The sequence below is a fragment of the Pristis pectinata genome, chromosome 15 (assembly GCF_009764475.1).
Source record: "Pristis pectinata isolate sPriPec2 chromosome 15, sPriPec2.1.pri, whole genome shotgun sequence".
In the NCBI taxonomy this organism is placed as follows: Eukaryota; Metazoa; Chordata; class Chondrichthyes; order Rhinopristiformes; family Pristidae; genus Pristis; species Pristis pectinata.
The window spans coordinates 49275393-49302450 of record NC_067419.1 but is presented as its reverse complement, the minus strand read 5'-3'; the positions used below and the strand labels follow the sequence as shown (position 1 = coordinate 49302450).

The 27058-nt window shown below is 48.2% G+C and overlaps 2 protein-coding genes across 2 annotated transcripts in view; one reads left to right on the top strand and one right to left on the bottom strand.

The window, feature by feature from the left end:
• LOC127578273 (NADH-cytochrome b5 reductase 3-like) overlaps positions 1–27058 on the top strand; it is a 644669-nt gene that overhangs the window by 421121 nt on the left and 196490 nt on the right. The gene's annotated exons all lie outside the window — the stretch shown is intronic.
• si:ch211-245j22.3 (uncharacterized protein LOC563798 homolog) lies at positions 10210–23892 on the bottom strand. The gene is made up of 5 exons (XM_052029792.1): positions 23822–23892; positions 18080–18212; positions 12735–12884; positions 11845–11950; positions 10210–10316 (listed from the first exon to the last, which is right to left on the bottom strand). Exons 1-5 carry the CDS (start codon positions 23890–23892, stop codon positions 10210–10212), a joined length of 567 nt encoding a protein of 188 aa, XP_051885752.1.

Sequence of the window (27058 nt, the reverse complement as noted above, 5' to 3'; positions counted from 1 at the left end):
GAGGGATGTGGAAGAGTTTACCAAGAGAATCAACATCCTCAGGGACAGGAGGACCATGTTGGCATAAAATCCACAGCAGGCTGATCTCTGGAGCGTAGGAGAATGAGAGGTGATCTTACAGAGGTGTATAAAATCACCAGGGGCACAGGTAGGGTGAAGGTCCACAGTCTTTTTCCCAGGGTTGGGGAACCAAGAACTAGGGGGCACAGATTGAAGGTGAGAGGGGAGAGATTTAACAGAGGGTGGTGGGTGTATGGAACGAGCTGCCAGAGGAAGTGGGAGAGGTGGGTAAGATAACATTTAAAAGACATTTGGACTGATGATTGCTCCAGATTCCAGGGTCTCCAGTCTCCTCTGTCGAGCTTAGATGGGCATCTTGGTTGGCATGGACCAACTGGGCCGAAGGGCCTGTTTCCGTGCAGGATGGCTCTATGATCGGGGTGATGTGGGGGAGAACTTCTTCACGCACTGGGCCGTGGAAACCTGAGACCCCTAACAACTTCCCCTTCGCTTTTGTTAGACCCCCATCTTGCTCCTGGGGGCTGGTGTCTGGTGCGTTCAAGCCCTCCTGGTGTGGTTCGGTGGGACGGATGGAGTTTGGTTCGCTATGGGATGGCGGTGAATGGACAGAGCAGCCATGTACTGAATAACTGGAGGGCTTGCCTCGTCGGTTCCAATGTCCCTGTGGAAGGGAACACTCACTGCTCCACCTGTTATCCATCCCCTGGCCGGTCCCGAACTGGACAGTCGGACAACTGTGGATTTGTCACCACCCCGCCCCCCCCCCCCCCCCCCCAGCCCTCCCAAAGTGCCAGACCCTCCCGCTGATTCAGTCCCCGACCCAGATCCCCTTTCCCGTGCTTCCTTCAGTGACGGTATCTGATGGGTTCCTTCACCGCAGCAGCTGATGAGTGAAGGGGCTTCCTGTGAGTGTATCCAGGCAACGACCCACAACACAACAATCATTGACATCACCACAAATCACGGGCAGGGAGCCAACGCCTCAGGCAGAACCAGCACTTCCCTCTCCCCAACTGGTAGAGTGTGCTCGAGCGTGAGTTGTTGACACTCTCTGCACAGTGACTCTGGGAGGATGGACGTGGAGGAGATCGCTGCTCGAACATAAGCTGCTGTTGGTGACGGGGTGGGATCCAAATCATTTACAGGAACAGGCCATTCAGCCCCTTGGCTCTGTGTTGGTGCTTCTACCCCACACCAGCCTCCTCCCCATCTCCCCACACCCCACCTTTGCTCCTTTCCCCTCTTTCCCTTTTACACCACCCCTGCTGGTCTCTGTAACCCCTCTCTGTGGTTCCACACTCACCCCACTCCTCGGGGAAGGAGTTCCCAGCTGGATTTACTGCTGACCATGATCGTCAAGTCTCCTTCACAGGGAAACATCTTCCCTTTCCTTGTTCAAAGACCAGCCGGTCAGAACTCAGGACAAACCTGTTCCCGTGAGGAAGAAAGTTGAGGGTGGCAAGGTTTGGGAACCCTGGATGATGAGAGGTCGAGTAAGTGTAGTCAAAAAGGAAAAGGAAGAATACCTAATGTTGTTCCTTGGTTTGCGAAGGGCAACAGGGAAGAACCAGGAAATGATAGGTCAGTGAGCTTGAGGGAGATTAATGGAGAAGATTCTTAGGGACAGGATTTACTCACACTTGGAAAAGCGTGGATTTTAGGGACAGTCAGCATGGCTTTGTGCTGGGGAGGTCACGGTTACAAATTCAGAGTTGTTGTCATAGACCAATGCAGCGTGGGTACAGGGTCTTCACCCAACAAACGACTGAGGTTTTTGAGGAGGTGACGAAGGTGATTGCTGAGGGCAGGGCAGTGGATGTTGTCCACATGGACTTTACTGGATCTGACAACGTCCGTCATGGTAGGCTGGTCCAGAAGATTAAAGCACATGAGATTCGCGGTGACTTTGTAGGTTGGATTCAGAATGAACAGAGGGGAGTAGTGGAGGGCTGTTTCTCTGCGACCGGTGGTTACTGGAGCATATCTGCTGCACTATCACTGCTGGTGTTCAGCCCAAGTCCTGGATGGGTTTGTCAGGGTGACTGGTGAAAGATGGTCCAGTTAACCTGTTGAATCCCCAAGTCCTGGACAGACTGCAGGGATTGGTCACTGTTCACAACAACACCGGTGGTTAAATCCCATCCTGAATGCAGGAAATGGCTCAAGCTGCTTTACAAGTGCATTGGTGAACAAAATATGACCAAGAAACATTGGCAAAGATTAGAAGCTTGGCCACAGAGGAAGGAGTTGTAGAGGTGTAGCAGATGGGGGAAAGTTAGAGGGAATTCCAGAGCTCCCAGTCTGGGTGGCTGAAGACACGGCTGCCAAAGGAAGTGCGATAGAAATCAGTGGGATGTGCGAGAGGCTGGAATTGGAGGAGTGCGGAGATCTGGGAGGGTTGCAGAGATGAAAGAGGCTACATGGAGGTGGGAGGAATTTTCCAATGGGTGAGAACTTTAGTGTGGAGGGTTTGCTGGATCAGGAGTGGTGCAAGTCGGTAAGCACAGGAGTGACGAGTGAAGAGACTTAGAACAAGGTGGAAGTTGAAGATCTGGATGGGTAGAAACCCACCTCACTGCAATCCTTTGCATACCTACCCTCCTCGAAGGTCCACCTCTGTGGCCAAGGACCTGCCACACTACCTGCTCCTGTGCCTTGCTGTGCACATGTTGTCTGACAATGGTCCTTGGGGAACCACCTTGGGATGTCTCATTGCAATAAGAATGCTCCATAAATACCACATGTTGTTGCAACGTGATACTATGAGCCAATATGTTCCTTGCAGTCAATGTGGATTGTCAGGTGGTGGTGGGACTGGGCTGTGGGTCAATACTAATGCCAGGACCCCAACTTTACCCTCTGGTGAGTGGGAAACCAATCCCCAGCTCCTTGGTGACTCTGCTCTCTGCTTCAAAAACAGACCGTTGTTCAACGTGGTACAGATTTGATAGGAAGGAAATGGAATAGTCTGTCTTCACACAGCTGTGACTTCTTCAAAATGACCAACTCGCACTTACTAAAGATAATCTTGTGCATCTGAGAATTTGCAGTGCGTATCGGATTGAGTATGTGACCTTGCACCACAGTGTAGGCAGCACTGCTCTCCACAGTATATGACTTTAACGTTCCCCGATTTGATGTCACTCCTTTTGACTCCTACAAACCGAGCCCTGTGGATACTCGCCACTGCCTGGGGATTGGTCCACTGACCACGATGAGGTGTGATTCAGACTGGGTCACCCCTCCTGATTGCAGGAACTCTCATGGCTGAGAGATCTCCACCATCCAAACTGATGGAAATTGCAGCTTCCCTTTGACCAAGCAGTGAGCTTGGTCTTCCTTCCCTCAAGGACCACACAGTGTGTTTAGATTATCCTCCAGATGATTCAACAAGTTTTCGGCTGTTCCAACAGGTTCCTTCACTTTGGTGATGCTTCAGCTGTGAAGATGGATCAGTATCATCTCATAGTCACAATGGAGGGAGTTTGGGTGAGGAAATAACACCACTGATCTCTCCCCCTGTGTTCTGCTGTTGAACCCCAAGAGCCAGGCCTTGTGTAAACAGACAACACAAAGGACAAAGTTCAGACATGAGGCATCCATTTCATGATGGAATGTGAATGTTACAACTTGCACGGGTCAGCCTGTGTCTGACCCTGGGAATATACTACAGACCCCCAACAACCCCCCCCCCCCCCCCCCCAGTAGTACAGGGACATTGAAGAACAGGTATGCAGATTAGGGGAAGGTGTAAAACCAATAGGGTTGTTGGCACGGGGACTTCAACTTCCCTGATAAACTGGGACCTCCTTAGTGCAAGAGGTTTAGATGGGGCAGAATTTGTTAGTTATATCCAGGAGGGTTTCTTGGATCAATATGTAGAAAGTCCAGCAAGAGGAGGGGCTGTACTGGACCTGGTGTTGGGTAACGAGCCTGGCCAGGTAACCAACCTTTCAGTGGGGGAACAATGATCACAACTCCTTAAATTTTAAGATCCTTGTAGATAAGGATCAGTATGGATCTTGCAGGAGAGTATTAAATTGGAGCAGGGTAAATTACAAGAGTATTAGGCAGGAACTTGGGAGAGTTAATTGGGAACAGCTGTTTTTGGGCAAGTCCACATCTGACATTGGGAGGGGGTTTAAAGACCAACTGCACAGAGTACAGGACAGGGATGTTCCAGTAAGACAGAAGGACAAGGATGGCAGGGGAAGGGAACCTTGGATGGCGAGAGAGGTGGTGAATTTAATCAAGAAGAAAAAGGAAAAGTATGTAAAGTTTAGGAAGCTGGTATCAAACAGAGTACTTGAGGATTATAAAGAAACCAGAAAGGAACTTGAAGGGAATTAGGAAAGCCAGGAGGGGTCATGAAAGTACCTGGCAAGTAGGATTAAAGAGAATCTATACATCAAGAGCAAGATGATAACTAGGGAGAGGGTAGGACCACCAGGATAAAGGAGGCAACATGCGCTTGGAAGCAGAGAATGTTGGTGAGGTCCTTAATGAGTACTTTGCATCTGTATTTACCTTGGAGAAGGATGCAGAGGATAGGGAGATCAGTGTGGAGCATACTAATATGCTGGGGCATTTTGAGATAGAGGAGGTTGTGTTGGGTCTCTTAGAGCATTAAGGTGGATAAGTCCCCAGGGCCTGATGGGATATATCCCAGGTTATTGAGAGAGATGAGATGAGATTGCTGGGGCCATGACCAAGATCTTCGTGTCCTCTAGCCAAAGGCGAGGTCCTGGAGGACTGGCGAGTAGCTAATGTTTTCCCATTATTCAAGAAGGGAAATGGATAATCCTGGTAACTATAGACTGGTGAGTCTCATGTCAGTGGTAGGGAAGTTACTGGAGAAGATTCTCGGGGATAGGATTTAGGAGCATTTGGAAAACCATGGCCTAATTATGGGCAGTCAGCATGGTTTTGAGCAGGCAAGTCATGCCTTACTAACTTGACTGAGTTTTTTGAGGAAGTGACGAGGGTGATTGATGAAGGTAGAGTTGTGGATGTTGTCTACATGGATTTTAGTAATGCTTTTGGGAGGCTCACCTGGAAGATTAAGATGCACGGGATCCATGGTGAATTGGCTGTTTGGATTCAGAATTGTCAGTAGAAGACAGAGGGTAGTGGTCAATGGGACTTATTCTGGTTGGAGGCCTGTGTTCCTCAGGGATCTGTACTGGGACCTCTGCTGTTTCTGATGAATGACCTGGATGAAAATGTACCTGGGTGGGTTAGTAAGTTTGCAGATGATACGAAGATCAGTGGTGCTGTGGATAGTGTAGAAGACTGGCAAAGGATACAGCGGGATGTAGATCAGTTGCAGATCTGGGCAGAGAAATGGCAGATGGAGTTCAACCCGGCCAAATGTGAAGTGTTGCACCTTGGGAGGTCAAATGTAAAGAGACAGCACACTGTTAATGGCAGGACCCTTAACAGTGTTGATGAACAGAGGGATCTTGGGGTCCAAGTCCATAGCTCCCTGAAAGTGGCTACACAGGTTGATAGAGTGGTAAAGAAGGCGTACGGCATGCTTGCCTTCATTAGTCGAGGCACTGAGTTCAAGAGTCAGGAAGTTATGTTGCAGCTTTATAAAACTTTAGTTTGGCTGCATCTGGAGTATTGCATTCAGTTCTGGTCGCCCCATTATAGGAAGGATGTGGAGGCTTTGGAGAGGGTGCAGAAGAGATTTACCAGGATGCTGCCTGGATTAGAGGGCATGAGCTACAAAGAGGTTGGATAAACTTGGGTTGTTTTCTCTGGAGTGGTGGAGACTGAGGGGAGACCTGTTAGAAGTTTATAAAATTGAGAGGCATGGATAGAGTAGACAGCCAGTATCTTTTTCCCAACATTGAAATGTCTAATACCAGAGGACGCCTTTAAGGTGAGAGAGGGTAAGTTCAAAGGAGATGTGTGGGGCAAGTGGTGGGTGCCTGGAATGCGCTGCCTGGGGTGGTGGTGGAGGCAGATACGATAGGGGTGTACAAGAAGCTCTTGGATAAGCACATGGATGTGAGGGAAATGGTAGGATCTGGATATTCGGGTGGAAGGGATTAGTTTAGTTGGACATTTTATTACTAATTAGATCAGCACAACATTGTGGGCTGAAGGGCCTGCTCCATGCTGTTCTATGTTCTCATCCCTTCACCTGTCTGGCTACAGTCCCGAGGATGGGATCCAGTACTGCTCCATCACTGGTGGGCCGATCTATGTACTGGCTCAGGAAGCTCTGCTGGATGCTCTTTAAAAATTCTGGACCCTCTAAGCCTCCCAAACAAAGACAAGGAAATTGGGGTAACACCTCTCTGGGGTAGCACCCCATCTTACTAACTGAAGAAGCAAATAGATATTTCTGTCCCTCTCTCTAAAGGGAGACGAACCCAAAGCATCTGTTGTCAGGGTGAGTGTGGCCTGAGCCGTGACTGAAGCTTTGATCTGAGTGCTTGTTAGTGACTCCATCTGACACTGGGATGGTTTACAGCAGTTAGTTCCATTTATGTACACAAAATTGATGAAGATTTATATTAAAGGACATGTATTAAAAGTCTTAACAGCCATTTCCACAACCACAGGTGTGCTGGAAGTGTTTCAGGGTCTACTCCCTGCATGTTTCCAGAATTTGTTTGGGCCTTGATGGAGGGGGTAGTTGGTGCTGACTGCAGCAAACCCCCGCAGATGCTGCAAGTCCAAAACAAAACCAGAGACTGCTGGGAGAACTCAGCAGGTCAGACAGCATCTGTGGGAAGAGAAATGGTCAACATCCCAGTTTGGGGTCACTGAGGATCCTGACTGCTTTGTTAGTAACTTCTTTCTCTGCAATGCTGGCTGCAGATGTCTTCTGCCTGAGGAAGTATCTCTCTACCCAGAGTTGAGCAGTGGGATTGGAATTGGTTTATTATTGTCACTTGTACCAAGGTACAGTGAAAAAACTTGTCTTGCACACCGATCGTACAGGTCAATTCATTACACAGTGCAGTTAGTGGCATGCGAGAGTTTGGGAACCCCTAGTCAAAATTTCTGTTACTGTGAATAGCTAAGTGAGTAAAAGATGACCTGATTTCCAAAAGGCATAAAGTTAAAGATGACACATTTCTTTAATATTTTAAGCAAGATCACTTTTTTATTTCCATCTTTTACAGTTTCAAAATAACAAAAAAGGAAAAGGGCCCAAAGCAAAAGTTTGGGCACCCTGCATTGTCAGTACTTAGTAACACCCCCTTTGGCAAGTATCACAGCTTGTAAATGCTTTCTGTAGCCAGCTAAGAGTCTTTCAATTCTTGTTTGGGGGATCTTCACCCATTCTTCCTTGCAAAAGACTTCTAGTTCTGTGAGATTCTTGGCTGTCTTGCATGCACTGCTCTTTTGAGGTCAATCCACAGATTTTCTATAATGTTTAGGTTGGGGGACTTTTAAGGCCATGGCAAAACCTTCAGCTTGTGCCTCTTGAGGTAGTCCGTTGTGGATTTTGAAGTGTAGTTAGGATTGTTATCCTGTTGTAGAAGCCATCCTCCTTTCATCTTCAGCTTTTTTTACAGATGGTGTGATGTTTGCTTCCAGAATTTGCTGGTATTTAGTTGAATTCATCCTTCCCTCTACCAGTGAAATGTTCCCCGTGCCACTGGCTGCAACACAAGCCCAAAGCATGATCGATCCACCCCCGTGCTTAACAGTTGGAGAGGTGTTCTTTTCATGAAATTCTGCACCCTTTTTTCTCCAAACTTTCTGCGTCCTCACCACAAAATTCAGCATCAGAAGTTTGGCAAAGGAACATCTAAACAAACTTGATGCATTTGGAAAACAACTCCTTTGATGATTTAAAATAAGACTTTTTGGGTTTGGGCCCTTTTCCTTTTTTGTATTTTGAAACTGTAAAAATAGAACCTTTTGGCTGTAATGAGCAAAGGTATGTTTGGAGAAAAAAAGGTGCAGAATTTCATGAAAAGAACACCTCTCCAACTGTTAAGCACGGGGGTGGATCGATCATGCTTTGGGCTTGTGTTGCAGCCAGTGGCACGAGAAACATTTCACTAGTAGAGGGAAGAATGAATTCAATTTAAGACCAGCAAATTCTGGAAGCAAACGTCACACCGTCTGTCAAAAAAAAGCTGAAGATGAAAAGAGGATGGCTTCTACAACAGGATAGTGATCCTAAACACACCTCAAAATCCACAATGGACTACCTCAAGAGGCACAAGCTGAAGGTTTTGTCATGGTCCTCACAGTCCCCCGACCTAAACATCATCGAAAATCTGTGGATAGACCTCGAGCAGTGCATGCAAGACGGCCCAAGAATCTCACAGCTGGTTGTTGAGGGGTCGTATTCTGAGTGGAGGTCGGTGACCAGTGGTGTACCTCAGGGATCTGTACTGGGACCCTTACTATTTGTGATTTTTATAAATGACCTGGATGAGGAAGTGGAGGGGTTGGTTAGTAAGTTTGCGGATGACACGAAGGTTGGGGGTGTTGTGGATAGTTTGGAGGGCTGTCAGAGGTTACAGAGGGATATAGATAGGATGCAGAGTTGGGCTGAGAAGTGGCAGATGCAGTTCAACCCAGATAAGTGTGAAGTGGTTCATTTTGGTAGGTCAAATATGTTGGCAGAATATAGTCTTAATGGTAGGACTCTTGGCAGTGTGGAGGATCAGAGGGATCTTGGGGTCCGGGTCCATAGGACGCTCAAAGCGACTGGGCAGGTTGACTCTGTGGTTAAGAAGGCATATGGTGTATTGTCCTTCATCAATTGGAGAACTGAATTTAGGAGCCGAGAGGTAATGTTGCAGCTATATAGATCCCTGGTCAGACCTCACTTGGAGTATTGTGCTCAGTTCTGGTTGCCTCACTACAGGAAAGATGTGAAAACCATAGAAAGGATGCAGAGGAGATTTACAAGGATGCTGCCTGGGATGCAGAGCATGCCTTATGAAAGCAGGTTGAGGGAACTCGGCCTTTTCTCCTTGGAGAGACGGAGGATGAGGGGGGACCTGATTGAGATGTATAAGATGATGCGAGGTATTGATAGGGTAGATAGAGGCTTTTCCCCAGGGCTGAATTGGTGGCCACAAGAGGACATAGGTTTAAGGTGCTGGGGAGTAGATATAGAGGAGATGTCAGGGGTAAGTTTATTTACTCAGAGTGGTGAGTGTGTGGAATGGGCTGCCGGAAACGGTGGTGGAGGCTGATACGATAGGGTCTTTCAAGAGACTGTTAGATCAGTACATGGAGCTGAGTAAAATAGAGGGCTATGGGTAAGCCTAGTAATTTCTTGGGTAGGGACATGTTTGGTACAGCTTTGTGGGCCGAAGGGCCTGAATTGTGCTGTAATTGTTCTATGTTCTAACTAGAAGTCTCTTGCAAGGAAGAATGGGTGAAAATCCCCCGAACAAGAATTGAAAGACTCTTAGCTGGCTACAGAAAGCGTTTACAAGCTGTGATACTTGCCAAAGTGGGTGTTACTAAGTACTGACAATGCAGGGTGCCCAAACTTTTGCTTTGGGCCCTTTTCCTTCTTTGTTATTTTGAAACTGTAAAAGATGGAAATAAAAAAAGTAATCTTGCTTAAAATATTAAAGAAACGTGTCATCTTTAACTTTGCCTTTTGGAAATCAGGTCATCTTTTACTCACTTAGCTATTCACAGTAACAGAAATTTTGACCAGGGGTGCACAAACTTATGCATGTCACTGTACATTAGGTTAGTACAGAGTGCACTGATGTAGTACAGGTACTGTAAAAACAGTACATGCTCTGCTGTGGTGTTTCTCCATGGTTTGGGTACAAGGAGGAGTAGACCAGTCAGATCACTGCTGATCTTTCCCGGCACCACGTTCCTGCATTAACTCCCACCATTCAACTGCTATCCAGAAGTGTAACAAAAAATCTATTGATTTCCGATAACTTTAAGAGAAGGTCCTGCAGCAAGTTGTCAGGCATTGATGTGTGGCGTCGGGGTAGCTGAAGGTGGACATCCTGTGCGCACTACAGCTTGTTCGGCCGTCAGGTGTTGGTGCAGCAGAACTATTGGTCACTTCTGCCCTTGGGAGCTCACTGTGTCCACTTCTGCCAAACCTTGACTACTAACAGGGCAGGGGCAGCGATGCTGTGGGTGGGAGGGGTCTTCAGCATGAATTTGTTGGGTCTTTACTTCCGTTAGTGCCGTGGCCCAGTTGAGCTCCTGCTGTTGACGAGGTTAGGTGGATCGCGGAACCTCGACGGTGTTTGGATCACATTCCAGCATCGCCCGGACCCACTCATCTCCCAGTGCTCCCTCGATGAATTCCTTCAGGCTGATGACAGCTGGGAAGTTCAAGAGAACCAACATGAACGTCCAGCAGAGCTTAGACGTGCCTACAAATCACTGAATGAGTCTACCTTTGATTGAGAGAAGGATGTGCATTTCTATAGCACCTTCTGCAGCCTCTGAGTCATACAGCACGGGAACAGGCCATTCGGCCCACCACATCCACATTGACCAGTGGGAACCTATCTGTATTTACCCCATCACTTGGCCTGTAGCCCTCTGTGCCCCAGTGATTCAAGTGCTCATCCAGGCACTTCAATACTGTCAGTGACCCTGCTTCCGCTGCTCTCTTGGGTTGTGTGTTCCTCACCGCTCTCTGGGTGAGGAAGGTTCCCCTCTGAATTTCTTCCCCCTCACCCTAAATCCATGTCCTCTAGCTTTATCTATCTCTGATCTGCAGAAACATTTCCTGCAGTCCACCCTATCTGTATAATTTTATACACCTCAGTCATGTCCTCTCTAGTTGGGCACCTTGGTCAGCATGGACAAGTTGGGCCAAAGGGTCTGTTTCCATACTCCAACTCTGACTCTCCACCTCCTTTCCTCCAGGGAGGACAGACCCAGCCTCTCCAATAACTGAACTGCTCCATCCCACGCAACCCCCTGCTGAATCTCTCTGCACCCGCTCCAGTGCTCAGTCTACTCCAATGTCCTTTACAGTTAGTGTGGAGCTGTCACTGTTGTAATGTCCTGGAACACAACAACCTGCCACAACAGTGACAGTGGAGAGGTAATCTCCTTCAGTGATGGTGACTGAGATGTAAGTGCTTTGGGACTGCCCTCTTCCACAAAGTGGTGCAGTGGGAGCCTTTAATCATCCATCTGTGAGGGTGGGTGAGACCTCAGTTTAATATCTCGTCTGAAAGACTCGACCTCTGACACTCCCTGAGCACTGCTAGTGGAAGCACTGCCTCTCAGTTCTAGTGACCAGGGTTTGATTCTAACCTCAGGTGCTGTCTGTGTGGGGTTTGAACATTCTCCCTGTGACTGTGGGATCCCCCGGTGTTCAGGTTTTCACACACATCACAAAGACAGGTGGGTTTGTAGGTTAATTCTCCCCAGAGTAGGGTGATGTGAATGGGTACAAGTGAGAATAGACTGCAGGGGAATGTGATTGCTTTGAGAGTGGATGGGAATAGCCTGGATGGGCTGAAGGGCCTTATGTCATTAGACTAATGGAATATCCAGCTGTAGGATAATTGGCCAATGTAATGGTCCCAGTGTGTGGGTGAGGGGTATAACGTGGGGAGAGTTGATGGGAATGGGGGAGAATAAAATGGGATCAGTGTAGGATTGGTGAAAATGAGGGCTTGATAGTTTGCATGGACGTGATGGGCTGAAGGGCCTGTTTCACTGCAGAGTTTATTCAGTGTTGCTCTTCCTGTTTTAACAATCCCCCAGCGTTCTTCCACCTTCCACCACCACCACCCCCGTCCCCAGTATGAAGGAGCTGCCAGAGGCAGGATGGGCCGACTGGTCCCTGCCTCTGCTTTGTGATTCCCAGGAGAGTTCCCGTGCACTCACCATCTCTGTCCTTGTCCAGCCGCCTGAACATCCGGTTGGTGCATTCCTCAGCTGTCTGTGGGTCAACTCTAGTTGGTGACACCGCCAGGCTCATCTTGTAGATGGTCTGTACGGAGAAAACGCCCTCCCCAAAGTGAGTTAAACTGTGGACTAATGTGGAGATTTCCTGAGGCTCGGCTTTGAGTTGGTACAACCAGTGCCGGAGCACCTTGTCAGATGTTACCTGCCTTTCTCTGGGACCTCTGAACCCAGTCCAGCAAGTGTGTCAGTGGGAGGGAAGGTCCACTGGCTCCGTTGGAGGTTGTCAACGTGAGACCCTCACTCCCTGGTGCACGCTAAGGAGCTGAGCATTTAGGAAGCTGCTCACTTTACTATTCACAATTCAACTGAGGAAAATTGCATTTGGCATCAATCAGGGGCAGCGGAGAGGCGAGGTCATCTGGTGGGCTCCATCGGCTGCCTTTTAGATGGGGAGGGACTGCAGTCACTGAGGGGGCATCTACTGGGGCACTAGTCTTCAAGGCAGGGTCTGTGTTGGGTGAGTTGTCACCATGGGGTGGTGGTGGTGGTGAAGCAGCCATCTTTTCCCAGCAGGAGGGCTGGGAGAGGATCCAATGATACGATGATAGATCTGTGGAGGCTGATGGGTAACTCCACCAGGGTTACAGGGCCTGTGCAGACACTGGTTCCAGTCATTGAACTGTGTCACCCCACTGCCATGGTCAAGCCCCCCCCCCCCACCACTTTACCCTTTTCCACTCCACCCTCAACTTCATACAAACCCACCCTTCCCCCTTTCCCACCTTCACCCCCACAATTGCCCTGGCTCCTACCCCAACTGTTGCCCACCCTCTCCCGCCTCCACAGTGAGGTGACGGGCAGAAGCCAACCTGCATGATCTCCAACATCTCCGCCCAGCTGATCGCCCCGTCCTTGTTTTTATCGTAGAGTTTAAAGGACCACTTCAGCTTTTCCTCGGCTGTGCCCTGAACCAGCAGGCTGACAGCAGTCACGTACTCCCGGTAATCCACCATACCATCCTTCAATGCAAAGACAACACAATGGTGGTTGAGGCAGGCACATCAGCAATGTTTAAAAGCCATTGAGATGTCCGTGGATAGGGGAGGGTCTATGGACCAAACGCAGGCAAATCGGATTGGCTCGCTGGGCAACACAGATGGTTTGGGTCTGTTTCCATGCTGTGGCTCCATGACAAGCCACACTTGGTCCAAACCCACAGTCCGAGGGAGGGAACCAACTGCAGGAGCTTGACTGTCCAGGACACTCCCTCTGGGCAGTTGGCATGGGGACCTGCGGGGCAACTTCTTCACCCAGAGGGGGGTCAGTATATGGAACGAGCTGCCAGGGGAGCTGTTCAGGCAGGTACATTAACAATATTTTAAAAGGTATTTGGACAGGTCCGTGGTTAGGAAAGGTTTGGAGGGATATAGGCCAAATGTGGGCAAATAGGGACTAGCTTGGTTGGCATGGACCAGTTGGGCCGAAGGGCCTGTTTCTGTGCTGTATGACTCTCTGACATGTGGTGAGCTCCCTTAAAGCAATGAGAAGAATAAGCGGACTGGTGATGTTTGTTGAAAGGCCAGTATTGGCCAGAACACTGGGCAGAAGCTGTACTGTTTACATCCTCCTGACAGGGCGGTCACTGCCTCCCTTCGACATGTAACATGAGCAGTGCCTCTGACACTGCAGCACTCCCTCACTGAGGTGGAGGTTTACTCAGTGTTCTCAGTTTGGGGGGGTGGGGGTGTGGTTGGGGTTGCTGGAATCCCACCACAGGGGTGCCTTCAACTTCTGACACGTGGAGGGTTGAGTGGCCCAGAGTTGAACTTCAGAGCCCCCAAGGATGCAGTGGGGTTCCAGGTGAGAGGACGCAGGTTCCCAGAATGGCTCCAGGCTGTTGGGATGTTGGATTTCAGCTGATGAACGAGCTGAATGTCCGTGGGTCTCGTGTCTCCAGGTTCCTGAATGAGTTGTAAGGTGTCAGGAGGTGGGGAGGGTGAAGACTGGGGAGCAATCTGACAACGGGGTTGAGATGTTTACTGAGGACCTGTCAGACATGGAGCCAGTCGTGTCACTGAGTGCACAGAACCTGTCTATCGCACACACAAGGGATCGGAAGCAGCAACTCCTTGGAGACACGTTGGAGGTTAAAGCTGGTGTTATCAACGAGTTTAATCGGGGAGTGTTGAGACGTGGGGCCTGCTACATGTGGGATAGTCCAGGCCCTACTTTATGTTTGAACAATTGGGCTGTGGATGTCACTGACAATGCCAGCATTTATTGTCCATCCCTAATTGCCCCTGGCCTGAGGAGGTGGGTAAGAGTCGACCTCGTGTGGGTCTGGAGTCACATACTGACCTGCCTGGGTGAGGTACAGATCCCATCCCCTGCAGTGAACCAGATGGGATCTTATGACAATCATGGTTTCTGGGACTGGTTTTACCCAATGTTCCAGAATTGCATCTTCACTGCAGTACAATTCCCCAGCAGTTGTTGAAGGGTAATCTTTTCAGTGGTTGGATTCGGAAACACACTGAGGGGGTGGAGGGGGCAGAGACTCTAAAACAGCTGGACAAACACTTGAATCGCCAAGCCATACTCAACCTAATGTGGTGTGGATGGGTGCAGTGGTCAGCTTGGAGCTGCTGGGTCAAAGGGCCTTGTTCTGTGCTGTAATCTGACCTTGTACATAAAGGCTTTGGTGCTTTCAGGAGAGGAGAGAAAGTTCCAGAGCTTTGAGCCCAGGGGCAGCTGCCAAAGGAGCCGGTGGTCGGAATGAGGGGACCACTGAGTGACCGGGCTGGGTTCCAGAAGCCTTGGGCACAAGGCCACAGATGGACCAAGGAACAAGAATTTTAAAAAATGGAGTGCATCGAGAGCTTGGGGTCTTTGCTGCTGGAGGTGTGGTCTCCATTTTATCTCTAGCTGGTAAAATGCAGGAGAGATGAAGAGAATGAACAAGTGGTGTGGGTGAAGGGAGGGTGTGGGAAGGAACTGCCACGGACCAGAACCTCTGTCGCAGAAGACCGGACGAATGGCTGGTTTCCCTGCTTGAACCTCTAGAGAAAAAGAAGGAACAGGTCAAAACTGGAGCAATCCTTGTGAGCAGGCTCCCAGAGTGAATCCACTGACTCTCCTCCTACAGTGACTTGTCTTCTGCTCAGATGAACACTTTACATTCTTGTTCCAAGTGTCTGCGTGTAATATATTTTTAATGCCAGCGTAAGTCAATTACAGCAAATGACATTACAAAGAGCCCAGAAGGACTTTGTGCAAGAGGGTTAATGGCTTAGATCAGAATCCTGGTTCTCAAAGCAGATCCCAGGGAGTGAAGTAACTAAGTGTTTCCCAGGTTAGTGGGTGAATTCACAGGTTGTTTCAGTGAGGTTCTGAATCCAGGCCTGGCTGTTCACTTGGGGTACTGGTTATTCCACTAAACTTGTGCAGTGGAGGAGTCTGGTTCAGTGTGAATCACTGATGCTCCTGGAGAGAGATATTGGTCCAACACTGACCACAGCCACTAATTCACTTTGGGAGGTGAACATAGAACTGTATGGCACAGAAAGAGGCCCTTCAGCCTGCGATGCTGTGCTGAACTATTACACTAACGACATCTGATCCCTTCTGCCTGCATGTGGCCCCTATCGCTCCCGTCCTTGCTGATAGCCACAGACTGCACGATGACCAGTCTCCAGGTCCAGTCGTGTTTACGGCCAGCAAAATGTTGCTCAGGACTGTGTCCCTGATCTGCCATGGCACCTGTTGTGACACGTGACACACCAGACAGGCCCTCAGTGTGATGGTTTATCTGAAAGCCAGTACTGGTGACTGTGCAGCACTCTCCCTCAGCGTCAGCCTGAGCTTTCGTGCCCAAATCGCTGGAGCAGGACTTGAACCATGACCTTTGGACTCTGAGGAGAGCTGAAGCAGCCAATGCACGAGGAGTATTCAGTCAAGAGGCTTGGAGTTGGGATTGGCTGGTCAAAGGGAGTTGGGCCAAGGGGAGGGTCTGAATGAAGTAGATTTATTTTGTCTTTCAGGATCTGGGTGTTGCTGGCAAGGATGGCGTTTATTGCCCTAGGGTGGGGGGGGGGGGGATGAGCTGCCTTAGCCACTGCAGTCCTTCTGGAACATGGAACAGTACAGCACTGGAAGGCCATTTGGCCCATGTTGTGCCAGCCTTGACGACCATTTATACTAAATGTCCTCCTCCTGTGTATCATCTGTATCCCTCCGTTCCCTTCATATTCATGTGTCTGTCTAAAAGCCTCTTAAACTCCACCAAACTGCCTGCTCCCACTGTTACCCCTGGTAACCCGTTCCAGGCACCTACCACTTTTTTAAAAAAAATTAAAAACAAAAAGCTTGTCCCTCGCATTGCCTTTAAACTCTCCTTCCCTTTCCTGCCCCGTCCCCGGGTAACAGATTCTGACTGTCTACCCTATCTATGCTTCACACAATTTTAAAAGCCTCTATCATGTTTCCCCTCAGCCTCTGGCTCTATAGGGTGAACAACCCAAGTTCGTCCAACCTTGTAGCTCATGCCCTCTAATCCAGGCAGCACCCTGCTGAACCTTTCTGGGTCCCTTCCACAGTCTCCACATCCTTCCTGTAATGGGGTGACCAGAACTGCACACAATACTCCAAGTGTGGTCTGACTAAAGGTTTATACAATGGCAGCTGTATAGTGAAGGTGCTCCCACAGCGATGTTGGGGAGGGAGTTCCAGGATTTGGGCACAACATGAAGCACAAGGAACAGAATCAAACTCGAGCAACATAATGACCTTAAACTAGCAGCAGTTTGTTCTGTCTGCCGTCCTCCCCGAAATCAGCAACAGCTTTGCATTTATGGAGCATCTTTATGTAGTGGATGAGGATTTCAACAAATGTTGACATCATGAAGGGGAGGTAGGCAGGTGGAGAGGGCTAGGGAGAGGACTCCCAAACACGGTCTCCACAGGTGGAGCAACGGGAGTTCAAGAGATCGGAAATGGGAAAGCTCAGATCTCGGTGGGATAGGTTGCTGGTGATGGGGTGGGATGAGCTAGTCGGGAAACAAGTGAAAGAATGAGAATTTTAATATAGAAAATAGGAGCAGGTATTCGAGCCTGCTTCAACAAAATATGATCAACAGAACTGAAAACAAGTCGATGGGATTTAATTCTGATAAATGCAAGGTGATGCACTTTGGAAGGATTATTAAAGGTAGAACATGTCCAATGAATAGTAGGACCCTTGGGAGTACTGAGGAACAGAGGGACCTTGGTGTCCAAGGATCCCTGAAGGTGGCAGTACTGGTTGATAAGGTGGTGAAGAAGCCATGAATTATACTTGCCTTCATTATCCAGGACTGGAACATAAGAGCAGGGAGGCTTTGGTCCAACTTAATGAAATGTTGGTTAGGCCACAGCTGGAGTCCTGTGGGCAGTTCCGGTCACCACACCGTAGGAAGGATGTGACAGTGTTGGAGAGGGTGCAGTGGAGATTCACTGGGACATTGTCTGGCATGGAGGGTTTTAATTGTGAGGAGAGGCTGGGTCTGTTTTCCTTGGAGCAGTGGAGGCTGACAGGTGGTGGGGAGGGGGGATCCTAACAGAGACAATTATGAGGGACATAAGAAAGGGTAGATAGTAGGAAACTTTCCCCAAGGGAGAGGTATTTGGAGAACAGGGGTAGGAGGTTTAGAGGGGATGTGGGGAAGACGGGTGGAATCTGGAACACACTACCAGTGGGTGGTGGAGACTCCCCTGACATTTAAGGATCTAAGCGGGAACTTGAATCAAAGGTACGGAAGGCAACAGACCAAGTGCTGGTAAGTGGGATCGGGATAGAAGGTAATTTATGGCATGGACGGTGGGCTGAAGAAGCCTGTTTCTGTACTGTCCGGCTCTGTGGCTAGTCCTCTGTCCCAGGGAACTGTGGGGCTGATGGAATAGCAAGCCTTGCCTTTGAATGACTTCATGCTTACAGACGATGGAAGATGGGAAGCTGGCCTGAAATGGATGGATTGTTCAGCGGCTGAGGGTTTCAGCAGCAGATGAGTGGAGGCTGGGGCAGACCTGAGCAATGCTACAGAGAAACTAGTCTGACAAATAGATCCTACTGGGAAAAGGTGCCTTGCTGAACTCTAACACATGATGCACACTGTACGCCCCACAAACTTGGTACAGAACCAGAGCAGAAACATCCAGGCTCAATGCTTGTGTGTCTCACCCTGTTATCATCCAAAGTCCTGAAGATCTGCTCAGCGTACTCCGAGGATCCAGGACCCACAGTCCCATCACAAAAGTGTCTCCGGAACTCGTGCAGGGTGATCAGCCCACTGGGACATTCCTTGATGAATTTTCTGGAACAGAGGCTTCCAAGTTAATAACTTTTCCCTAGAGCACTGATTTGTGTCCCAGGGGTAGCCCTTGTGTCTCTGATCTGCTTCCACCACAATACAGAGAAAATGCCCCACTGTTTAGATGACATCCTTTGACTGAACTGTTAAACTGAGACTCCATCCAGAAAACAGTAGAAGCACTCAGCAGTTCGGGCAGTATCTGTGGAGAGAGAAACAGGGTTAATGTTTCAGATCAACAATCTCAAAAGGTCTTTGGCCTGAAACATTAACTCTGTTTCTCTCTCCTCAGATGCTGCCTGACGTGCTGAGTGTTTACAGCATTTTCTGTATTTGTTTCCGACTTCCAACATCTGCATTTTCTTCATGTTCACTTCCAAAGACCCTGTCCATTCTGAAGTGGATGAGGAGACCCCTGGCTCTTTCGCAGAACAGAGGAATTGTCCCAGGGTCCTGGCCTGGTTTTGCACTTGTCTAGATTCTTCAGAAGTGAACATCACTGATACCGGACATCTTTCTTAAAAAAAATCCCTGCTATTTATTTTACTACTTGAATTGAATTCCCCTGGTTATAACTTGTGCATGCCGCCTCCCAATTAACAGCACTGGTCTCTGGATGTTGGGCTCCAATTTAAACACCACTCCACCATCCCCTGACTGGAAGCAGCTCCATGTGGGAAGAGATGTTCTGCATTACTCTTGACACTGTTCACCCAGCAGAGGTGTGTCCTGGTATCAGGCCCACTTGCAGGGAATGTATCTCTTGTGACGTTTCCCAGTGATTTCATTATTCAAGTCTGTTGCATACATCATGTCCACTGATTAGTTTGTGCTCAGCAGCTGCACATTTCTATCCAATTCAAAAACCCAATTTAAAACAAAAATCCATTGAGCCAACTTTGGGAGTGAATTAACTGCCAACCAGCAGAGGTTGAACTGTTAATGCTGACTGACTGGTGGGTATCCCTGGCCCAGCACTGGTCCACTTGGTGAAGTTTGGCTCAGACCTTTGGCAGTATTTGGGATCTGGCTATTGGTGAAAAATAGGAGTCTTCCCCCAAATAGGGATAGGTTGGACAGGCTAGGACTTTATTCCCTGGAACATAGGAGACTGAGAGGTGACCTTGTAGAGGTGTATAAAATCATGGGGCATAGATAAGGTGAATGCACATGGTCTTTTTCCCAGGGCTGGGAAATCAAGAACTAGAGGACATAGGTTGAAGGTGAGAAGGGAAAGATTTAATAGGAGCTTGAGGGGCAACCTATTTGCACAAAGAGTGGTATCTGTGTGGAACGAGCTGTCAGAGGAAGTGGTTGAGGCAGGTACAATAACATATAAAGGGCACTTGTACAGGTACATGGATAGGAAAGGTTCAGAGGGATGTGGGCCAAACAGGCAAATAGGACTGGCTTGGATGGGCATCTTGGTCAGCATGGACCAGATGGGCTGAAGGGCCTGTTTCTGTACTGTGTGACTCTAACTCTACAACCTTGGCCAGATTGGCTGAAGCCATAGGGTTGACAGGGTCCATTTATCTTCAGCAAACTTGATGTTTAATTTGGTGCCACAAACAATCTGGTGAAGGAACTCTGCAGGTCGAGCAGCATCTGTGAGGACATCCTCAACAGCTGGTGCCTCATTAAGGACCCTCACCATCCAGGACATGCCCTCTTCTCGTTACTACCGTGGGAGGGAAGGAGGCACAGGAACCTGAAGACCCTCACTCAACGATTCAGGAACAGCTTCTTCCCCTCAACCATCAGATTTCTGAACGGTCCATCAACACTACCTCATTATTCCTACTTGCACTATTTTTTTGTAATTATTAATAACTTTATGTTTTGCTCTGTACTGCTGCCACAAAACATTTCATGACGTGCAGGTCAGTGATGATAAACCTGATTCTGTGCAATGTTTTGGGTCCAGCAGCCTTCATTATCGGAGAGGGACTGTCAGGGTAGTGGGGTGGGGACTGTCCCCTCAGCCTGAGTTGGTGTGACCTCAGGTCTAGGCATTGGAGACAGCATGGACCCTTCGGTGAAACCAACCTACACTCATAGCTTTTCTGCAAGAACGAGCTTGGACTGAAGAGCTGGATCAGACAAAGAAAGGCTCTGAGATTAGCTGATATAACAGGTGTGGGAAATGTGCTGTCATTGGCGAACTGGAAGGGTTTTTCAACTGAAGCCAATGTGTTTCATTGAGAACCTATAAATGGAACATAGAACAGAACAGTACAGCACAGCACAGGCCCTTCAGCCCACGATGTTATTCAGAGCTATATACATAGAACATAGAACAGTACAGCACAGAACAGGACCTTTGGCCCAAAATGTTGTGTCAACATAGCTACTTCCCCCACCTACAGAATGCCATAACCTCCATTTTCCTCTCACCATGTGCCTATCTAAGGGTCTTTTAAATGTCCCCATTGTATCAACCTCTGCCACCACCCTCACAGTGCGTTCAGGCACCCACCACTCTCTGTGTTTAAAAAAAAAACTACCTCTAACACCTACCCTAAACTTTCCTCCTCTGACCTTAAACTGATGTCCTCTGGTATTGGCCATTGTCCCCCTGGGGAAAAGGTGCTGGCTGTCCACTCTATCTATGCCCCTCATAATCTTATACACCTCTATCAAGTCTCCTCTCATCCTGTGTCACTCCAAAGAGAAAAGCCCTAGCTTGCTCAGCCTTTCCTGATAAGACGTGCTCTCCAATCCAGGCAGCATCCTGGTAAATCTCCTCTGCACCCTCTCTAAAGCTTCCACATCCTTCCTATAATGAGGTAACCAGAACTGAACACAATACTCCAAGTGTGGTCTAACCAGAGTTTTATAGAGCTGTAACGTTACCTTGCAGCTCTTGAACTTAATCCTCCGACTAATGAAGGCCAGCACACCATACACCTTCTTAACCACCCTATCAATTTAAGGGATCTATGGACTTGGACTCCCAAGATCCCTCTGTTCCTCCACACTGCTAAGAATGCTGCCATTAACCTTGTACTCTGCCTTCACGTTCATTGTTCCAAAGTGTATCACTTCACACACCTGGATTGAACTCCATCTGCCACTTCTCCACTCAATTCTGCATCCTGTTGATATCCTGTTGTAACTCTCAACAACCTTCTACACTATCCGCAACACCCCCAACCTCGTGTCATCTGCGAACTTACTAACCCACTCCTCCACTTCCTCATCCAAGTCATTTATAAAAATCACAAAGAGCAGGGGTCCCAGAACAGATCCCTGCGGAACACCACTGGTCACCATCCTCCAGGCAGAATACGCTCCATCTACCACCACCCTCTCCCTTCTGTGGGCGAGCCAATTCCGAATCCACACAGCCAAGTCTCCATGGATCCCAAGTCTCATGAGTTTCTGGATGAGCCCACCATGGGGAACCTTGTCAAACGCCTTACTAAAGTCCACATACACCACATCCACCACACTACCTTCATCAAATTGTTTTGTTACCTTCTCAAAAAGCTCACTTAGGCTCTAAAGCCACGACCAGCCCTTCACAAAGCCATGCCTTCTATCACTAATGAGATGATGTCTCTCCAAATGCTTCTAAATCCTGTCCCTAAGGATCCTCCAATAGTTTTCCCACACTGACGTAAAACTCGCTGGTCTATAATCCCCAGGATTATCCTTATTACCTGTCTTGAATAACTGAACAACGTTTGCAATCCTCTGGTACCACTCCCTGTGGCCAGGGAGGATGCAAATATCACCATCAATGCCCTAGCAATCTCTTCCCTTGCTTCCCATAGTAACCTGGGATATATCCCGTCCTGTCCCAGGGATTTATTTATCCTAATGTTTTTCAGAAGCTCCAACACTACCTCTTTCTTAACCTTGACATGCTCCAGCAAGTTAGCCTGTTCTAGGCTGACCTCACATCTGTCAAGTCCCTCTCCCCAATGAACACCGTATTCATTAAGGATCTCCCCTACCTCCTCCATGATTCCCCCTTTATCCCCGAGCGGTCCTACCCTCACTCTAGTTATCCTAAGCAAATAGCAGGTCCATTCAGCTTTTTAAACCTGCTTCTCATTTATCTAAAGTCAATTAAATAAATATGAAATAAAAAGCTGGTATCAGTAGTAGTGACCACAAAACTACCAGTGAGACTGCCACCAAAACTCACCTGGATGCAGAGTGCCCCAAAACATCGACCATCCCCCTGCCTCCACACATGCTGCCTGACCCGTTGGGTTTCTCCAGCTCTCACCTGGTTCACTGCTGTCCTTCAGGGACTCTACTGTCCTCACCCAGTCTGGCCTGTATGTGAGTCCAGACTCAGGGTGTGTTTGGCTCTGAAATGAACCTTCAGGAATGGTTAATGGGAGATGGGCAACATCCACCTTGCCAATGGCATCCACATCCAGTGGATGAATTTAAAAAAAATAACCAGTTTGAGTTTCCTCGCTCTGATTAGCCTCAGTCCCCAGTCATTGTTTGAATGTGTCCTGTAGCAGGAGGACAGATTTGTCTCTGCAGATTTCTTATCTTTACAATTTCTCTCATTTCTGCCTATTAGAGATTGATGTTTGCTTGTGATGCTTCCTTTTTACATATCTAGAGAAGCTTTTTCAAACAGTCTGTATATCCCTTCCCATGTCCAATCTGTATCTTCATCAATTCTTCAATCAAACTTTGTGAAAACTCTTCAATTTTCCCAGCCCTTGCTTCCTTTGACAATACTTTAAGCCCTTTCCTTAGTCCAATTCTTTTAACCTCTCACGTTAGCTGGAGGTGGGTCACTTTCCCATGTGTATTCATTTCCTATTGTCTACTTTCCAGCCTACCTTGCCCCTCATACGCAGTGCTTGGACTGATGTAAGAGTTGCCTAAATCACTCGCAAATTGGATGTAGAATTCTTCATATTTATGATCATTCTTCCCCACAAGATTAATAATTAATCAGGACCCATTCCAGAAAACTACATGTAAAATAGCCTCCCTCATTATTGCTGCACTGATCAAGAAAATTATCTTGAATCCATCCTGTGAAATCGCCGTGCTGTTACTGTGAATTTGTTTGATGGTTCATGTGAAGATATTAGGTCCTCACAATAAGGGTATGGCTCTTGTAACTGCTACTTCCCGACACTCACTTCTGCCACTGACACTTGAAACCCGTTTCTGAGTTGAACTGTAAATAGCTGCTGCCGGAAGACAGAAGCAGCGACGTGTTGGATGCACCGATTTCCTCCGGGCAGTCCGCCTGGAGGAAGTAGATAAGTGAATTCTGCAAGTGGTCTGCAATAATACCAGGTCTCTCTCCCATCTGTGTGCAACCTATGTTTAATGGCCACTCTTTGTTGGTTCATTGTGACCTCAATTTATAAAAATAAAGTTTTTAGAAATAGTTATCAATTGTGCAGAAATACTGGAGCCACTTAATGCAAAGCAGTGAGTGAATGTAAGTCCCAGCAGAGGTACAATGACCACACAGAGCAGGTGTAAGCATGAACTGATTTCCTGTCAGTTTCAAAAACCAGCGACAGAACCAATGCGAACTGAACTGTTTTCTATCTTCTGTTCTGATACAGCACTCAAAAACAGAACCAATATGGCCCGTGAGCAAGTCCAGAGGTTACCTGTACCATACGTGAAGTTCCAGGACATACGTGTCCTTCCTCCTGCGAGGAAGCACTGCAGTTTGACCCATGTTCCTCCTGCTTCAGTGCTGCAAGTCAATTATTGGTCGTAACGCACCATTTTATGTACCCGAGGCAAGATTAATTTGAGTGTAGTTGTGAGCACATTGGGAATTAACTTTAAAGCACCTAATCCACTATATGCTCCACAAAGAGGATTACCTAATAATTACTAAAGCTCAGTTCGGGTGAGTAGACAACGATGACGAGATTGGTAGTGGGACTATCAGGTCCTGGGATGGTGGTGGAGCTCTGAAAGTAAACTATGCTGGACTGGGCTGGGCTGGGAAGACAGGGAGCATCACCCTGAAGGACAGTGCTGAACCCTTTGCGTATTTGCAGAAATCCATGCCCTTGATACCATTTCCCAGTGCTGGGGTAATTGGTTTTTTATTGTCACGTGTACCGAGATATGGTGAAAAGCTTTTGTTTGTGTGCTGTCCAGACAGATCATTCTAATCATAAGTACATCAATACAGTACAAAAAGAACATAGTGTTACAGAATACCGTGTTACAGTTACAGCAAAACTGCAGTGCAAGCAGATAAAGTGCAAGGGCCACAACGAGGGAGATTGCGAGATCAACAGTTCATCTTTATCATACAAGAGGTCCATTCAAGAGTCTGTTAACAGCGGGATAGAAGCTGTCCTTGAGCCTGGTGGTACGTGATCCCAAACCTTTGCATCTGTTTCAGTTTGGGTTTCTTGGAGAAATTTGGACTGGTATCCCCTACATCAGGTATTAACCAGCCTTGACCAGTGACCATTCAACAGTCAGGGCAAACTGGGACACTGTTCCAGGTCACTCGACGCTGGTGAGGAAGTCGATGACACAGGGCAGTTTAGTGACCCTGGGCAACTGAAACTCTTTGTCTGTGGAATTAAGCAAAACTGCCAGAATTTGTGGGTCACTTCAGGTCAGACCAGACACTTCCTTCCTCTCACCCTTCTTATCCATGTCTGTGTGGTACAGGATGGACTCGTTCCCCAAACAGCATTCAGTGTGGGGCTTTGCAGGGAATGTGGATCACGTTGTCCGGGGAGCAGCCAGGGATGAGCACCCCCCTCATTCACACCCCACTGACTCACCCCCATCACCCTCCCCCTGTTCTCCAGCACCCAGTCCGTCCCACTGTGGTGTCTCCCCACAGACCCTCCTAGTTCCCCATTCCCCTCCCCTGCTACCCACACCCCTCCCCTCCTACACTGTTCCCCACACCCTCCCCTCCCCCTACACCCCACCCCCCTCCTGCACTGCACTGATCTCTCTTGAACCTCCAATACAACTGAAGTTTTCAGTGGTGGGAACAGTAAATTGATCTCTGCAGCCTTGCTGTGCCCAACTTGTGGGCTCCCTGTGTTCACCTGGCACAGTCTGTGATCACCTGATGGGCTCCCTGTGATCACCTGACAGGATCCACACCCACCTATCACAGTCCCTGACTGTGATCATGCACTTCGACCAGGAGGATCGACGCGGGCCGGGTGGTAGACGTTGTCTACGTGGACTCCAGAAAGGCCTTTGCAAGGTCCTGCACTGATGTCAGATTTTCAGCATCTGCTGTTTTTTGCTTCCCCATTGGAAGTCTTTGACAGTTGGAATGCTAAGGGTGGGGCTTTGCTGCCAATCAAAGGACTCTGGTGAAGTTTTAGGGGTGGGTTCAATTTTGATCAGCTTTCATGACCTGATTTCATTAGTTGAGACCTGCTGCCATATAGGGACTCACCAAAAGGGGCTCACCACTCAGATTCAGGACAGTTTCAGTGAGCACGACTGCTCTGTGTGTGGATGAGGAACGTACAGTATCATTGAGTGTGGACAGCCACCCTGTTCAGCAAACCCAGGGCATGGGCCTCAGTGGTGAGTTCTGTCAAAGAGCCAGCACCAGATCGATGGGCCAAATGGCCCATTCTGCATGACAAACCAATGGGTTAGAAGCCCAATATTAATCACTCAGACTGACCAATGCAAAACCATGTTCCAGGTCCAGTGAGGACTGCCAGGTAGCAGGAGAAACAGTGAAAGAGCATCAGGATCAGGTATTATCACCGACTAATGCCGTGAGATTCATTGTTTTGCAGCAGCAGAACTGTATAAAATTGCTGTAAATTACAAGAAGTAAATAGTGGAAAGAAAAGGAATAACAAGGTAGTGTTCATGGGTTTCATGGACCAAACGTTAGTATGGAACAGTTGGGCTAAATGGCCTTCTGGGGTGCTCGTTCTGTGTAATTCTTTGTAAAAAAAGTACAAGAAGCTTTTTTTTACATTATTTATTAATTATGGCATTTTCATTGTCTTTCTATGTTTGGAAGCATTAATCTACGTGTACAGCAAGTCATGACAAAGCACAGATTCATTTCTTCACCAGCAAGCTAAAGGTGTGATTGGCTGGTCTAAGCCGTGAGGGAATGGTGATCACTTTAAGATCAATCTATCTTACAGTCACCAGCTGCGTTCCTGTGTGATCTCACTGCTGTCTTCCTGATGTAGAGGGATTACTGAATGACCTCAGAGTTCTGCTGCAGGTGACATTGGTGTGGTGGTTGTGCTACTGGCTGGTGATGCAGAGCCCTGGATCTGGACGCACTAGCGCATGTCCTGGGTCTGAACCCTGGATCTCCCTCGACAACAATGGGGGAGCTTCAACATTGGTTCAGGAAGGCAACTGACTACCAGCTACTCAAGGGCAGTTAGCAATGGACAGTTAATGAATAATGACAAACACTCAGGGGTGACCTTATAGCGGTATGTAAAATCATGAGGGGCATAGATAGGGGAATGCACTCAGTCTTTTTCCCAGGGAAAGGGAGCCAAAAACTAGAGGGCATAGGTTTAAGGTGAGAGGGGAAAAATTTAAAAGGGACTTGAGGGGCAACTTCTTCACCCAGAGGGTGGTGAGTATATGGAACGAGCTGCCAGAGGAAGTGATTGAGGCAAGTACATTAACAGCATTTAAAAGGTACTTGGACAGGTCCATGGATAGAAAAGGTTTAGAGAGACATGGGCCAAACACAGGCAAATGGGACTAGCTTGGATGGCCATCTTGGCCAGCATGGAGCAGTTGGTCTCTGTCCATTTTGTATTACTGTATGACATCATTGCAGCTGGGGAATTTAAATATTTAATTACATAATCTGGAATTAAGTGCAGTAACAGTAGCCATGAAACTGCTGG

Excerpts from the sequence above, each read along its gene's own strand:
- si:ch211-245j22.3 (XM_052029792.1), bottom strand. The coding sequence starts at position 23,892 with ATGGGTCAAACTGCAGTGCTTCCTCGCAGGAGGAAGGACACGTATGTC. Across the intron at positions 11,951-12,734 it reads AGATGTTGGAGATCATGCAG|ACCATCTACAAGATGAGCCT; the intron begins GTTGGCTTCTGC and ends TTCTCCGTACAG. Across the intron at positions 10,317-11,844 it reads GCTGGACAAGGACAGAGATG|CTGTCATCAGCCTGAAGGAA; the intron begins GTGAGTGCACGG and ends TGAACTTCCCAG.